Raw genomic sequence first — 16,452 nt, 5'->3', positions numbered from 1 at the left:
CGTCATCTTTTGTTTCTACTGAATTTTCCCTCCTTGATCATGAATACTTTCCCGCTTCTTTTCACGTCTTACAGTTTTTGGTCATGAGGAAAAACATCTTGGGAACGTCTGGGCTTTGGTCTCTTCCTTTAACGAATGTTGATTTTTGGTTTTTTGGCAGGTGTTTAATTTATTGGCCATTTCACCTGATCCTTTTGAAACTTGTTTCTACGCTTTTTAAGTCAGGTCTGGAGTACTCTTACTCAAGGGCTAAAGTAGCTCCAACCCTAAAGCCTGGCTTTTCTGAAGTCTCGGTATCCAATGTATTCAATTAGGTCCTTCCACTACAGCTGAGCAGAACCATGTACCTCCCAGCATGGAGTGATTTCCAACTGCTTATAGCGTTCTACTAGCTGTTCTCTGCCTGACCTCAGTAAGTATCACCTGGCACAGAAGCAGCTTAGTGTATGGTCAGATTTCAGAGAACCTCTACTCTGAATACTGGAGCGCCTTCTCTGCATACTTCTCACCCATACTCTGCCCTGAAAATCCCAGCCATCTTAGCAGCCCTGAACTCTCTTCTTTGACCCCTCAGCAAGTGGACCATCGTTCTCTGCTGGGCTCTGCCTCTCTGCCATAATTCTAAAACTGTCTCCAGGCAGAAAGCCAGGACAATTGCAGTTTATCTCATGTGTTTCCCTTCTCGTAGGGATTGCAATCCTGTACATCCTATTTCCATTTTCTGAAAAGAGTTGCTTCCTATTTTTTGCCCAGTCTTCTACAGTTGTTTATGGTGAAAGGTCCAGTCTGGTAGCACTAGTATGTTGTGGCTGGAAGCAGATTATATGAGCCTTAAACTGGTCTCTCTACATCCATTTGTGTATCTATCCAATCTATTCATACTACTGCAGCCACAGTGATTTTCATATGCAGATTTTCCCAACATTTTATTAAGAATTTCAGGCCGGGCGCGGTGGCTCAAGCCTGTAATCCCAGCACTTTGGGAGGCCGAGACGGGTGGATCACGAGGTCAGGAGATCGAGACCATCCTGGCCAACACTGTGAAACCCCGTCTCTACTAAAAAATACAAAAACTAGCCGGGCGAGGTGGCAGGCGCCTGTAGTCCCAGCTACTCCGGAGGCTGAGGCAGGAGAATGGCGTAAACCTGGGAGGCGGAGCTTGCAGTGAGCTGAGATCCGGCCACTGCACTCCAGCCCGGGCGACAGAGCGAGACTCCATCTCAAAAAAAAAAAAAAAAAAAAAAAAAAAAAAAAAAAAAAATTTCAAACATCCATAAAAGTAGAAACAATTATACAATGAACACCCATATGCCTACCACCTAGATTCCATAATTAATACCTGCTATCTTTTCTTCTTCTTCTTCTTTTTTTTTTTTAAGACAGGGTCTCACTCTGCTCCCCAGGCTGGAATGCAGAAGCATGATCACAGCTCACTGCAGCCTCAAACTCCTAGGCTCAAGCGATCCTCCTGCCTCAGCCTCCTGAGTAGCTGGGACTATATATAGGCACACCTAACTAAAAAGACTTTTTTTTTTTTTTTTTTCAGAGACAAAGTCTCGCTATGTGGCCCAGGCTGGTTTCAAACTCCTGGCCTCAAGCAACCCTTCCACCTCATCCTCCTGAATCACTTGGATTATAGGTGTAAGCCACAGCACCCAGTTGCTACATTTTCTTTATCGCCTATCTCTGCATCCCCCTATCCATCTATTAATTCATCTTATCTTTTTGAAGGATTTTAAGGTAAGTTAAAGATATGAGAACAAAGCATAATTTTTAGAAAATGCAAATCTGAATCATATCACTCCCTGCTTAAAATTCATCCATACATTCTCTTACCTTCAGCTAATGACCAAAACCTGTGACACAGTCTAAACGTCCTATGTGACATGGACTCTGCCGGCCAGTCTCTCTCCTTTCATCTGCCTCCATCTCCAGCTCCCCTAGTTCCGGTCACCCTAGCTTCGTTCAGTTCCTCCAGCATCCTCTGCTTCTTCCTACTGTATCTCCTTTCTGTGGGTTTTCCCTTGACTGGAATACCCTTGCCCCAGCCTCTTCTCCCACTTTGCCTGGATATGGTGACTACTCATTTTTCACTTCCAGGATGCTCCTACCCACTAAACTGACAGCAGTTGTGCCTGTTAAACCCTCTCACAGCACATGAACCTTTCTTTCAAAGCATTTACACAGGTTTGTAATTGTCATTTTGGCCTCCATCACTAGATATAAGCTTCATGAAGAAAGAAACCATTTCATTCTACCACTGTAACTGCAGTGCCTACACAGTGCCTATATCCCACCACTGTAACCCCAGTGCCTACACAGTGCCTACATCCCACCACCATAACCCCGGTGCCTACATCCCACCACTGTAATCCTGGTGCCTACCCAGTGCCTACATTCCACCACTGTAACTCCAGTGCCTAGCAGAGCACTTGGCATACATCAACCACTGTGTAGGAACTGAAAAAAAAATGCATTAAATGAATAAGTCATTCTTAGGAAGTTAAGAGAGAGGGAGAAAAAAGGATCCAGCAGGATTTTCTTATTCTTATTCGTCTGTTATATCAAATTCAACTGCCTCCAGGCCAAGCACAGTTGCCCTATTTCCAGAGAGCTATGGAACAAAGTCATCCAGAAAGCCCTCCAAAGACAAAAATCCATAGTTCTCCAATGCTCTTCTAGCAGCCGATCTAAATTCTCATAAGACTGTGGACTTTCATGTTCATTTGTTTCTCAAAAATACAGCTCTGAATACCAAAGCTGTTTTGTTTTTTCCAGATAAAATCTCTTTAATAAATGGTATCAATAAGGGCTTAAAACCAACACCTCATTCCATGCCTCTCATCTCACACACCAGGGCAGTAACAGTGGCTCTCCTTTGCTCTGTGGCACTGTGGATGCTGTCTCATATGGGCAGAGGATAATTAGGGCTTGGGTGCATACATCTGTTGAAGTATTAAAACGAAATCCAGAAAAGGAACTGTTGGATCTTAACAAGGAAGAGTTCCCTACACTATAGATCCACTGGTCTTTGTACACCAAGCTGCCTTGCAATACCAATATTTGATCTCTGTAAAATCAATGTTACCATCCCGTAAAAGAATATTACACAAAAGAGAAAAGAAGCATAACGTTGACAGTAGCATCTTAGAGACAATCATCAATTTGTTTCTCACAAACCAAATTATTAAACTCCTAAATATCCTTTTCATTGTAAAAGTAATGGTAATTGTTAATGCCTCCAATTGAATAGGGAACACAGAAAAATTATGGCTTTAATTTCAACTATTAAGGTAGCAACAGCTTTATAAAGAACTGGGTCTATGCATGAAAGCACTGTAATGAATTCTCTTCCCCTAGGATTTGAGATCAACAGATTCAACAGCCTCCCCTGCAACACAAATACCCTCAACAACCTCCTCTTCTAACCCGCACATCAACAACCCAGAGCACAGGTAGAGGGGAACTGCGGACAGAGCAGTCAACTCAGCACAGAGCTCTCCATCCGCAAAACGAGCGTCCAGGAGGGCACATGTGGCCAGAGGTGCCTCCTGGGTCCTCAGAGGTCTTTCTGTACATTATAAAAAAAAGAACTTGGTCAGGAACAGATGATAGCCACAGCTGACAAGTGAGAGCTCTACTGAATCTGTTGCTAGTGCCTGGCTGCTGTCCACTGCTGTTGCCAGGGAAACAGACGTCAGCTTGATGGAAACAAGGATCAGCGAAAACTTTCACTTACCTCGTTTCCACTGATCCCGACAGCCATTTCTATGGAAACAGTAGCTGCGAGCCAGCGGCAGAGAGGTTACCACTCACTTGTTAATGTCAGGTATGGCTACCAGCCTGTGCACTTCAGGTACCATGGTACCAACAGCACCAGGATCCAGCTGTCAGCTACCCCCAACAGCTGTTAACTCTGCAACAAGAAAGTTCAGTGTTCAAAAGTATATATAAATGTTTAGCTAGGTTCTTTATTAGAAAAAGGAAATTTAGCACTCTCGTTTAAAACCAAATTGGAGCTTAGTTTCTTGTTCTACCAAAGCCAAGCCACGTGAGGGGACTTGAAGGACCTGAATCTTTCCAGCACCCTAACCTCAGCATTCAACCCCACCCACAATATTACTTCATGGTTCAGAAAAAGGGAATCCAACTATAAACAAATCTTTCATGTATTACCCTCTTCAAACCAAAGACAAACCCAGCTAAATGTGGGGAAGTACTTTGCTACATGTAATCATAAAGCGTGTCTTTAGCATTCTGTCAGCTTAATCATCACTACAACACATAGGAAGATATTTTTTAATCATATGAACTATCTACAAAGAGTCCTCCACTGTCGCTTTTAGACTGGACTTCTGTGGGCCCTAGTAGCCACTGGCCAAAAATTCTCTGTTGGCCAAGATATGGAATTAACTCACTATTACAGTGTGGTTTTATTCTGAATATGGTAACAAATCATACGGATATGCTGGCTACCCCAGGACCCCACTAACAACCTTTTCAATTTTGTAAGCAATTACCCTACTCTTTAACAATGCAGACACATCAGAGGTATATATAGTGGAGGAAATTCAATTGTCCATTTTCTATCAGTAGACGCTGGTAAAGTGTTGAATGAGAGAAAAATCTTTTTTTTTGTGAGACAGAATTTTGCTCTTGTTGCCCAGGCTGGAGTGCAATGGTGCAGTCTTGGCTCACTGCAACCTCTGCCTCCCAGGTTCAAGTGATTCTCCTGCCTCAGCCTCCCAAGTAGCTGGGATTACAAGCATGTGCCACCACGCCTGGCTAATTTTTGTATTTTTAGTAGAGACAGGGTTTCACCACCTTAGGCTGGTCTCAAACTCCTGACCTCAGGTGATCCACCTGCCTCAGCCTCCCAAAGTGCTGGGATTACAGGCATGAGTCACTGTGCCCGGCCAAATGAGAGAAAAATCTAATCTCAGTCATGAAAAATGTATAAGAATGCCTATTCCCAGAGGATACGTCTCCACTTAGAAAATATTCACAAGTAATACAACTACTATCTATTGGTGTGTTTTGCCTCTTGAGCCGCCATTCAAGTAGAAGAAATCAGAGATTGTCTGGCTATTACTAGTATGAATTTAAATGGACCAAACCTCATTCCATTATGTAAAATTCTGGTATAGTCAGTCCACAGCGCACTGGCACCAGCACCATCTTCCCTCTTCATACTCTCCATCCCATGAATCTTTGCTTTAGGAAACCAAAGCTTCCTAAATGTAGCCATGCCTGAATCTTTGTCTAGGCCCCTGGTATCCGATTAGCCAGAATGGAATGTAGGAGGTGAGATTCAAAAAGATAAACTAGCTTGAAAATCGCCTTCAGTTTTCCATAATGCTTCGCTTCATCCATGTTCCCTTAAACTTCTAAAGATAAATAGGCATATAGTAATACAAAATTGGATTGATTTAAAATGATACCTGTGATCTCGTAGGATCTGGAACTTACTGGAACACCAATAATACAAATTAATTTGTATTTGTATGATTTTGAATTTACAGACCTGGGCTGGGTTTACATTCAATTTTATATCATAAGAGTGGGTTTAATAACAACATTTATTGACTAACAATATACAAGATCTACTTAACAAAGTATTTCAAATATTTGTCATAAGATGTTGCCAAAACCAAAGGTTTGAATTCGTAAACAGATTATAAATGATTTTAATCTATTCTTTGAAGCAAGCCCAGGAGGGGGTTTATGCAGTAATATCCTTTAGTCAGCAGTGCCTTATGTCATTATATATATAATAAAACATTTTAAAAATATAACTTGGGCTTTTCACTAACACAGACCTATCTTGGCCAGCTATTATTAATTAGTTTGAAAGGACTGAATTGATTCGATTCTTTTCTTGCATCGAATCCAGGAAGAGATGCACCCTTCCTGAACTACCATAATTGCAACGGGCCAAGCCTTCTACATTCTTCAGCCCACTGAGTCCTCACTGAACTTCACGAAGCTGGTACTGTGATGAGCTCCATTTCACAGATGAGGAAAGTAAGGCGCAAAGAGGTAAGTAACTTGCACCAAATCTCACAACTGGAAAAGGTAGAACAAACATTCAAGACTTGGTTGTCTGATTCTAAAGCTGGTGTGCTTAACCACTATGTAAGAGAAATGCCATTCCCCTCAATTTGTGCAAAAAAACCTTGTCAAATATAACTTTAATAACAATGATTGAGACCTGCATAATACTTTGCAGCTGACACAGTGCTTCCACATCCTCCAGAGTCACCCCTTCTTGGGTGACACTGAGTACAACACTGATGTGTGTGTAAAGTGCGGCCACCTGCTGGGATATCCAGAAAATGCTACACTCCAGAATTTCCAAAGAGTACCCTGCACTGTTCCCACCTAACCCAGTGAGGGGAGTGGCGGACATCCATGGATTTAAGATAAGGATATGTTAAATGAGAAAAACCCTTTATGTATTTTTAGAAGCACTTCTACAGTCATTAGCTGATTGAAAACCACCCTGTGTGGGAGATGGCAAGACAGGATATCTCTGATATCCTGAAGGACAAAGAGACTGAGGCTCAGGGTAACTCAGTGAAGTCCCAGAGTGAACGTGGGACTCCGGCAGGACAGAACCTAAGTCTTCCAGCCCCTTCCTGGGGTTGGAGCCACATCTTGGGAGCCTAGGGCATCTCCCATCTTGCAAGCTCAGACACCCACACCATAGGTGGATGGCTGGTGGCAGGTGGGTCCTAAAATGGAGAAGGAGGCAGAGTCAACCAGCCTACCGCCCATGACCTTGGGAATCTAGCATGATTCTAAAGATGAAACCCTCAAAAGGGGGTTCAATGAACAATTTGAGAAGTGAAAAATTGCCAAGCTTCTAGAAGGCCACGTGTAATATGTCTGAATTGCAGACTTAAAGAAGACATTCTTTCCGATTCTTGGTCATAATGGGAGCATATCCTCAATGACAACTTAAGGTTAAATTGCAACATTAGTCATAGACATTCTCAGCCCCTCCCACAGAATACTGTGATCAGAGATGTAAGTATTCATCTATGTTCATGCATGGCTGCACAGGGTTTACAGTTCATAAACTTCATACTTACCTTGAGGGAAAAAAGACTATGTTATAAAACCAAAGATTTTCTCAAATCATCAGTGTTACCACACTTTGCAAATAAACACCAAATCCAATGTGCAGATTAAAGTCTGTTCAAGAATACAATAGGATGGCATGGCCACACACATGAAGGAGCCAAGGAGCAGAAACAGATACAGGTATTTCCAAATGGCTGACAGACTGGAAGACACACAGCACCATCTAACATTTCCTCATGAGAAGTCAATCACATGGTCTCGACTAGCCTTTCTAAAATGAGGGCGTTTTAATTCAGTGCTTAGGGGATTGCATTTGTGTTGGTCTGACAGTCCCCCGGGGTCTATGCAACATAAATTGTCTTCCTCTCAACATTTATATCCTTCTGGTTTTGCAGTACCTCTCTAGTGCTCCCTTAAAAAATTATGAAGACTCGAGGCTAAAATTTTTTTTTAAATAATAATTTGCTTTAACAACAACAAAACTATCAACGGGAAAGTAAGAGGGGAGTAGCAGGCAGAGAGGGAAGGCGGTGGTTGGGGGGGCGGAGGTGGAGGCATGCCAGCCCGTCGTCAGTCTCCAGGGGAGATGCCTCCTCATCTCTCCAGGGCAGCTCACAGAGCCTCTGGGTCTGCGCCTCTATTGAACATGTGCCCTTCTGCACTGCTTCAAAATGGGCTACCCCACGAGATAATGAATGCCTAAGCACAAGGCCACTGTCTGTGTCTGAGATATCTTGGCACCCCTGTCCTCTGGACCAGAGCCGGGCACTCTACAGGATCTCAGGAAATACCGGCCAAATCAGGAACACTGCTGCGAGGCTGTGCTTTGCAGACACGGTTCTGTCTTTACCCAAACCAGCCCTAGCAGAGGCCTTCTGGGGGAGTAGACAGGAGGTCGTGGGCAGCCCCTAGGGGTCTGAGCACAACACACACTGATAGTTAAAATCGCTGGGAAGTCTCGGGGTTTTCTTTTATAATTTCGTGTGTCATTTCCAGTCTCCTTCATAAGGGATCTAAGTTTTGTTTTGATGAGAAAATATTTTTTTTTTAATTATTTTCCCCCAAAATATATTTCAGTAAACTGGTTGTTCCATGAAGGAGTGCACCTTTTTTATCCTCCAGCTTTGGGTACCTCCCACGGAGTTGCAGGTTTAACCCCCATTTGTGATAGTGGGAAGCCCTCCCTCCCATCTTTTTCTCTTTTCTTTTTTTAAGCACCTCACGATCTGGCTCCTGCCTCTGCTTCATCATGCCTGCTGGGGCAATGGTTCCTGCCTGGGGAAGCTAAAAGATAAGGCATGTCACCGGCACTGTTAAAATTAGTGGTTTCCATGGCCTCCGTCAGTTTAGCTGGGTTTAGGAGACATGAGGCGCCAAGGAATTCACACCAGGATTGCTGCTGACCTTGTACAGGAAGCTCCTGTGGCAAAATCAAACACGATGTTATTTCTCCGGGAATAGACACCACCCTCACATGTCCAACCCTAGCCTAAGGCCGCCGAGGTTTACTAGGAGAAAGACACTTCTCACGTTGAGGTGAAAGGGCCTGAGGCTTGAGGAGCCACTCATCTACAGCAGGCGGCTCAGGCAGGGGAGGGTTATGTGGCCCCAACCCAGGCCCAGCCACCACCTCCCTCTCTCTGGGGGCAGTGGCCCCTGGGGCCATCTCTACATAGGGACTTCCTGTGACAGTGTGCATCCCTGGTGTGGAACTGACTACATTCATTCCAGGGCAGGTTTGGGGAAGATGCAGAAAGGAAGCCAAGATGGATAAATGCACTCGGCTTTCTGCTCTGGAAAAGGCAGTGTTTCCAAAAAATGCGATCAAAGCCTTTTCACTAACTCAGCATACATGAAGACATCACTTCCCCGAGATACAGCCTCGGAAAGAGCAAGATAAAGTGAGTGAGGAAGAGATAAACTCACCTGGAATCAAATCCATCAACACTACTTCCTGAGGGTGCCTGGGCGCAGCGCAGTGACAGAGGCTCCTCTGGGAGACACGGGGCCCTCTTGGGCCTCCTGGTATCCTGCCTGCCCCCGACAACCTGGCAATGGCTATATAAAGGAGCTGACTGTGAGAGAGCCAGACAGCCCCCAGCTCCCTTCTCTGTAGCACCCCACCTTCTGGGGGCATCTGAGAGGCGGTGTGGATGCAGGGCTGACCACAAGGGTTCTGGGATGCCATCTCCAGCTACAGGCAAGGCACAGCCTGCCACATAAGGAGTCCCCTTTCCAGGCCAGTCTCTGCTACAGCCTCTTTATGGAGAGTCAATCCATGGAGAGGAAGTGATAAACAAGTAAACTTCAAAAATGGTGACTGAATGATGCGATCCCTGTAAGGCCATGGGAAATGTGTGCACAAAAGTCGCTCATCACTCTGCATTAAGAGAAGGATTCTATAGGTCATGGTTAAAACTGAATCACAGGGCCAGTTCTCACAGTGACAGCACTACAAAACCAAGCTAATAAAGAATCCCAATCTGAGGAAGATTTTGAAACTGTACAGTATTTATATGCTTGAGGCTTATTTCTCTGTCACAGTAAAATCTAAAACTCCCCTGGAAGTATTTATAATGCACTGTGGTGACCTAAAGGGGCCAGGTTATGTACTAATAGATACAAAATTACAAGGGACGAAAGCCTCTTTCCTGAGGAGACCAAGGCTGGAATTTCTTTAACTCACTTGTAATCCACCTCTACACATTCACATACTAACACGACTGGCTTCGGGGGAACGTTTTCATTAAATTAACAGTGTTTGGCAAGCATCGGAAACACAGAATCTCACAGACAGATACAGGGAGAAAGAATCACAGTTCAATCCAAAAGCAACACACTGAGGGGACATCAGAGACCAAACACATGCAGAGAAGCTGTCAGGGAGCAGCTGGGAGACACGCAGAGTTGCCTCACATGTGGCAGCAGGAGAAGGTGAAACACGGATCCAACTGCTTACCCACTAAGGACACCAAGAACCAGGTTAAGGACGAAAAATGAGCCAAGGATGATCAGACTAACAAAATACACCCATGGCCATTCCCATCCTATCGCATCATTTACCTGTAAAATGTAAGGAGATCAGTTATCAGTTACCCATTTGCTAAAGAGCAGAGCCCCAGTTGCAGCTGCCAGACCTCTCAGTGCTTTGCTGAAGGTTAGTGCTCCTAGGACAGGGACTGGGCCTAGGTCCTTCCTTTTTTTTTTCTGCAAATAAGGACAAGCTCAGCTGCTGAAATCTACAAATGGGGCCTACCAAAAGCCCACCCAATCCAGCTCATTTTGCAACCGTTTTATAACAATTAATCTGCATTATATTTGGATCCAGACAAATAAAGCAATTATAAATGTATCTCATTTTAGAACAGACAAAAAAGGGCAAGCAATGGAAATTGTTTAAATCTCAAGCAACAATGCTGATTAATTGCTGGTCAATAATCGTTCTATAGTTCTCCTTCATGAAGCCTGGTGAGGTTCCAGGAAACAGCTTGATTTGGGAAGCCTCAGCAGAAAAGAAAGCATCTCAGAGGACACATAAAATGTCTGGCAACCCCTCTTGGCGGCCCTCATCCAGCAAAGCCTGTGTGGTCTTGGCAACTGTCCTCAGGACTCTGCTTTCAAGATGAAAGAGGTGTAGCTTACCCGCTCAATACACCAAGTACAAGATTTAGTACGAAAAATGACCCAAAGATGACGAGACTGACAAAATACACCCAGGGCAATTCAAATCCCATAGCATCATTCATCTGCAAGAAATAAGATGGTCTCATAGGAGTGGGTTAGTAAGAGAATTCAGTAAGGAGAAAGGGTCACATTAGAGATAGCATTCTATACATTTAATTAAACATTTACTTAGATTTAAATCAGAAACAACAGTAGCCAAATCAGAGACAACAGCACCCAACACACATTCATCACATATTCCCAATACACACACATACACACACACATACACACACACACACACACACACAGAGTTATCAAGGCTTTTAAGCCAAATAATAGCAGATTTTGGCCCCAGGAAGGAAAATCAGCTGGGATTTGGTTTTTTCTTACAGGAAACTGTCTTGATACGTGATTTTCAGGAAAGGTCTTGGTAGAGGACAAAACTAGTGCTTAGCTAGAACCTATTTTCTATACTGCCCAAGATTTTAGACTTTGTGTTTAAAATTTGTGATGGTGGAAAAGTCTTAAATATAGAGACAAACTTGCACCATTTGACTCTATAAACTCTTTTTAAAAACTCCTAAAATAACCTTCTACTGGAAGCCAACCTACCCAAGGAAACCAAACCCACTTTACATCTGGATTATCTGCAACCTGTGAGTGCAAACAACATGAATGCAGCAAAATGAATGCAAAAAAGAATTTTTTCAAGGTCAACCAGCTGACACACTGTCAGGGGCTCTTTGCGGAATGTGCTTTTTCTTAGCTGAACCCACAGAAAGAGAAGCAGCCCTTATTCTTCACACTTAGCTTTGATCTAAATGACCCCCCTGGGAGACTGGCTCCAGCTGTGAGCTGACTGGGTTTCGAGGTGAAAGGGTGTGGCCTGAGGAACCCCATTCCCCTACTCCTGGACAAGCTCATGCTGCACACTCAGACACAGTCTCCCTGGTAGAGCAAACAGGTGCTTTAAGGATCACAGCTGGATGGAACTTTCCACCAGCATAGGTCAGTGTTAAATTCAGCAAACACCTTTCCCAGGAAGGAGGTGTTAAGGACCAGTCAGGGGACAGAATGGATGACCCAAAGTATGACCCTGCCATAACACCCAGAATTTCCAGCCAATAAGAATTGCGAACAGTCTGGATAGAGCCATCTCTCTTGCCTTGCAGGGGCAAGCCCTCAGGGTGTTAAGCATGTGCTTTTTTGCACATGATCTGGCTCCAGGTTTTAGCTTTATAGAATGAGGCTCGTGCACTTCACAATGTTTGCCTCATGCAGAAGCCAAATAGGGAAAGTGAACATTAAAAAAAATTACCTAACATCTGTTGCTGAAGTCTAGGGAGAGGGCATTAAATCCCTTATGAAACACCTGTTTGGCCACATGAAAACTGATGTCCTTAACAGAACTCATATCAGTCTGCACATCTTACATTGGCAATTAGAGTAAGGAATGATCCTGGGCCGTGACTGCAATTGTTGATCTAATTAAGTTGGATAAACTAATTTCAACAGGAAGGCAGAGGGTAATTCATCCAGAGCAACTATACCACTAAACTTACTGAAAACCCCATAGATGAAGAAGAAACTGGCTGCCTAGTGTGGTGGCCTGTGCCTGGCCTGGGTCAGCACCTGAGACAGAGCCCCATCTGGGCTTGTTTCCATCTGGTTTGGAATAGAGGTGCATGCAGTAGGGGAGAAGGTGCCCATCAAGGTGACAGGAGGGCGGACAGGTCCAGGGCTCCCATCAGGAAACCTCACTCTTCCGTGACCCTAGCAACCGTCATCTGCTTAGCCATCTGCTTCACTAACCCTCCTTCAGGCCTCAGTCTGGTGTTCCAGAGAATGGCTCTAGTAACGGCTGTCTTCTCCACTTGGGAGGGACAATTTTCCTTTAAAAAATTTAATACCCTTTAATGTCTTGGGAGTAGGTGTTCATCAGATTCACATTTGCTCAAATCAGAAGTATCACTTGGAATGACAGTTGAGGCCTAGAGGGAAAGGCTGGAGTTGAACACAGTCCACTGGAGATTCCAAATCTCGAAGTCAGAAGGTGGGGCAAAAGAGACAAGCTTCAGTTCTGAGAGCCAGTCTTGCTCCCAGTGAACCCTTCTCAATCCAAGTCCCTTTTCAGAGCCCAGCATTTCTTAGATCTTAACATATACAAAAGACAAATCAGAACATGCAAGCTGTTCTCAAAAACACCCACATGAAAATAAAGACTGCTTGGGATTTTGCCTGTATGGTCTTTATCAACAATGAAGAAACCGGCTTCCACTGAAGGACTTCAATTTAGATAAATTTTTAAAAAACTTGTATCAAAGTCATCAAGGAGTGTCATCTGGTGTCCAGGAATTTTCTTTTTAGCTTCAGTTTTCCTTCTTTTAGAAGGCTGAAATGGGCCAGGTGTAGTGGCTCATGCCTGTAATCCCAACACTTTGAGAGGCCAAGGCAGGCAGATCACCTGAGGTTGGGAGTTCAAGACCAGTCTGGCCAACATGGTGAAACCTGTCTCTATTAAAAATACAAAAATTAGCTGGACGTGGTAGCAAGTACCTGTAATCCCAGCTACTTGGGAGGCTGAGGCATGAGAATCACCTGAACCCCAGAGGCAAGGGTTGCAGTGAGCTGAGATCATGCCGTTGCACTCCAGCCTGGGCGACAGAGCAAAACTCCATCTCAAAAAAATTAAACAAAATAAAAATAAAAGGCTGAAATGCATATTCATGTCTCAAGTTATAGACCAATGCAAGGCTGTTTTTCTAGCTGCTGAAACACTTCTGGAAACTTGTTATACCGGTTTTAACTCCCCAGAGCATGCAACAAGGAAAAGGCAAGCCCTCGGCTGGTTATTGAGAAACTTCCTAGGTGCCCTGGATGAAGAAGATTGTCAGCTTGACCATGAGTACTTCTTGTGAAGGTCTGACAGCCAGCACCTCCGCAGGAGTGTGCACTGAGAAAAGAGCTCAGTGCTAAAGTAAGACATCAGAAATTATTTATCTGGATAGCTGTCTCCTGAAAGCAATACTTTTTATTTCCTACATTTAAAAACAACTTCTTTCAGTTGAAGGGAAAAAAATTTCCTCCAAGTTGAAGAGAAAAATTAAATCATGTAAGTCTAATTCTGCATCTTGAGAAGCCCAGAGAGGTTCCATGACCTACTCAAGGTCACACAACCAGCCTAAACAAGCACTCTTTCCCTGCCCTACACCCTGCTGCCTCTGTGAGCAATAAACACTTACATGTGGGTCAAACAACAGCTCAGTTATATTTATGGAACTCACTTTATCAAAGAACTCTACCATAGGTTTCTTTCCGCCAGAACTTAATGATCCCACTTCCCACACATCCAAATAGTCCTGTTCTAAGTGTGCCTTTCTACATATTGGACCTACCCGTAATTCCCTTCTCAAGACCCTGCCAGACATTTTCCAGACACTAAGGAGAAGCAAGGCATAAATGAGCTTGAGAACGCTGACTGAATATAAACTTGACTCGACGCAAAACAATGCCCTGTAAAGACTTTGTCCACCATATGTAAACACCTAAAGGATTCAGAAATGTGCTTGTAGTCAATATTTAAAATCTAATCTCTTTTTATCTCCCAAGATGTTCCCTTTATGCCCTACTTGTGGATAAAAATAGATATTCAAACATGGCACATCTACACTAATGAGGCAATATGCCTGGTACACTTGAAGGATGATGCCCATCACTTGTGTTTATTGAGTACCAGGCACCGTGCTGGGCAGGGATGTTCTGCTACGTATCACAGTGGTGTGGCTTCCAGCTGACTGTGGCCCATGAAATATTAGGAAGGCTTGGTTCCTTGGCCCCTGCCTGTCTCTATGATGAGCTAATAAATGCAATCAATAGGTAATTAAAAACAATCCTGATGTGTTTCAGAGAGTAAGATCTTAGAGAACAGTCGGGAAGACATTACTTAGCTGCCCCCTAGTGTTCTGGAAGGATTCATAAACTGCTGACAGGTGGAAGAATGCCAAGGAAAGAGTGTTGGGTTCTAGTCTAGGCCAGGGGGTTCCCACAGCATGACCCGCAGGCCAAATCCAGCTTGCTGTCTGCTTTTATATGGCCTCAAGCTAAAAATGATCTTTACAGTTTGAAATGGTTGGTGGAGGAAAAAATCAAAAGCAAAATATTTCATGACACAGAGAAGTCATACAAAATTCAATTTCAGGGTCCATAAATGAAGTCTGATTAGAATAAAGCCACATCCATTTGCTGATGTATTGCCCATGGCTGCTTCCTAGCTATAGTGGCAGGGCTGAATAGTTGCCGAGGTGACCATAGAGCCTGCAAGACCAAATACATTTTCTATTTGGCCCCTTATAAAAAGGTTTGCAGACCTCTGTTCTAGATCAAGGACCACAGCCATTTGCTGTAGAACCCAGGGAATGTTCCATGGTCTCTACTCCACTGTCTCCATCTTCAAGATCCCAGATCTTCTATAAAGGGATATAGACTGGGATAAAGTTTATAAACGACTTGAGATCCTCCACCAGAATAAAGATGTTGTGTAATTCATGGAGAATGCAATTATACTGTCAAATTATTAACCATGTGATTGTCATATTAATAATAAAAATAATAATTATATCATCCTAGATGATATTTAAACCTTCTCAGGAAAGCAAGTGGAAACTTTTGTTTCCAGGAGCCTGAAGTTCCCTCTCCTTTAATCATCTACTCCCAGTTTTACACTTGCTTGGCAACAGGAAAATTGTGAGAATCGATGTGCAGGAATATAACATAAAGTATAAAATTGTTCATTAGTCAAGGTATGTTGGATCCACAGTTGACAATTTACCACGTCAATAGAGAGAAAAACAAAGCTGAGAGGAGTCACAGATTTTGATTTTTTTAAAAATCAAAATGTTGTTTTCTGTACTGTCTGGGGAGGGGAAATATCAGAGTTTGGGCTATTGTGATGATGCTTTTTCTATTTATGAGAAACTTCAAGGGAAGACAGGAATTGAGATTTCAACTAATCTGACTAGAAGTTGCAATTTAGGAAATAATAGCAAAAATGAACGCTTCACCTAACCTGAGGGCCCTCTTGCATACAGAAGCCATGACCCTGGCTCAACCAATACCATCCCCCTCCTCCTTCCTCTGCATGAAAAGACATTGTTTTACAAATATAAATAACAGATGTGCATACCACCCCCCACATACACACACACACAGACACACACACACACACACACAGACACTCTCTCTCACACTCCTAGGACAATCAGAAAAAGAAAGGGAAGTAGGAAAAACAAGATGTAACATGTTGGTGATGCTTAAACCTCATCAAACTAGACTCACTTCGGGGACTAAAGGTAAAAATATACCTTCTTTGCCTAATATTAAATATATGGGGACATCTACATATATATGTGAGCTGGTGAAGGGAAGCAAAAACCTATTTATAACCATTATCTGTTACAGTCTCTGAAGTTAAGGAGGAACAGCAAATCCTAAAAAGTATCTAAAATTTAGAAACTATCAGAAGCTATTTCTCAATGTACAGGCCTTCTGTCTAAAAGCTGCTGATTTCAGAAGCACTTTATTACTAATTTCCTTTTAACAACTCATGATTGGAATCCTGGTAACTCCCCTTTGGACTTGGATTTAGGCTCAAAATCTACATGTTAGCTGTCTTTACCAGCAACTCTTACACCATGGAAAACA

General features: G+C 43.3%; 1 protein-coding gene across 2 annotated transcripts in view; it reads right to left on the bottom strand.

Moving 5' to 3' along the window:
* CACNA1D (calcium voltage-gated channel subunit alpha1 D) overlaps positions 1-16,452 on the bottom strand; it is a 330,433-nt gene that overhangs the window by 134,824 nt on the left and 179,157 nt on the right. Inside the window, exon 8 of one of the 2 annotated variants that reach the window (XM_010376188.2) lies at positions 10,046-10,149. In XM_010376188.2, coding sequence (XP_010374490.1) covers positions 10,046-10,149 — 104 coding nt within the window. Of the gene's footprint in view, positions 1-10,045; positions 10,150-10,728; positions 10,833-16,452 lie in introns of both variants that reach the window. The other variant, XM_010376189.2, reaches the window with a different exon arrangement.

Source organism: Rhinopithecus roxellana, chromosome 1 (genome assembly GCF_007565055.1).
Source record: "Rhinopithecus roxellana isolate Shanxi Qingling chromosome 1, ASM756505v1, whole genome shotgun sequence".
In the NCBI taxonomy this organism is placed as follows: Eukaryota; Metazoa; Chordata; class Mammalia; order Primates; family Cercopithecidae; genus Rhinopithecus; species Rhinopithecus roxellana.
The sequence above is the reverse complement of the archived record's forward strand: the minus strand, read 5'-3'. Positions and strand labels throughout refer to the sequence as shown.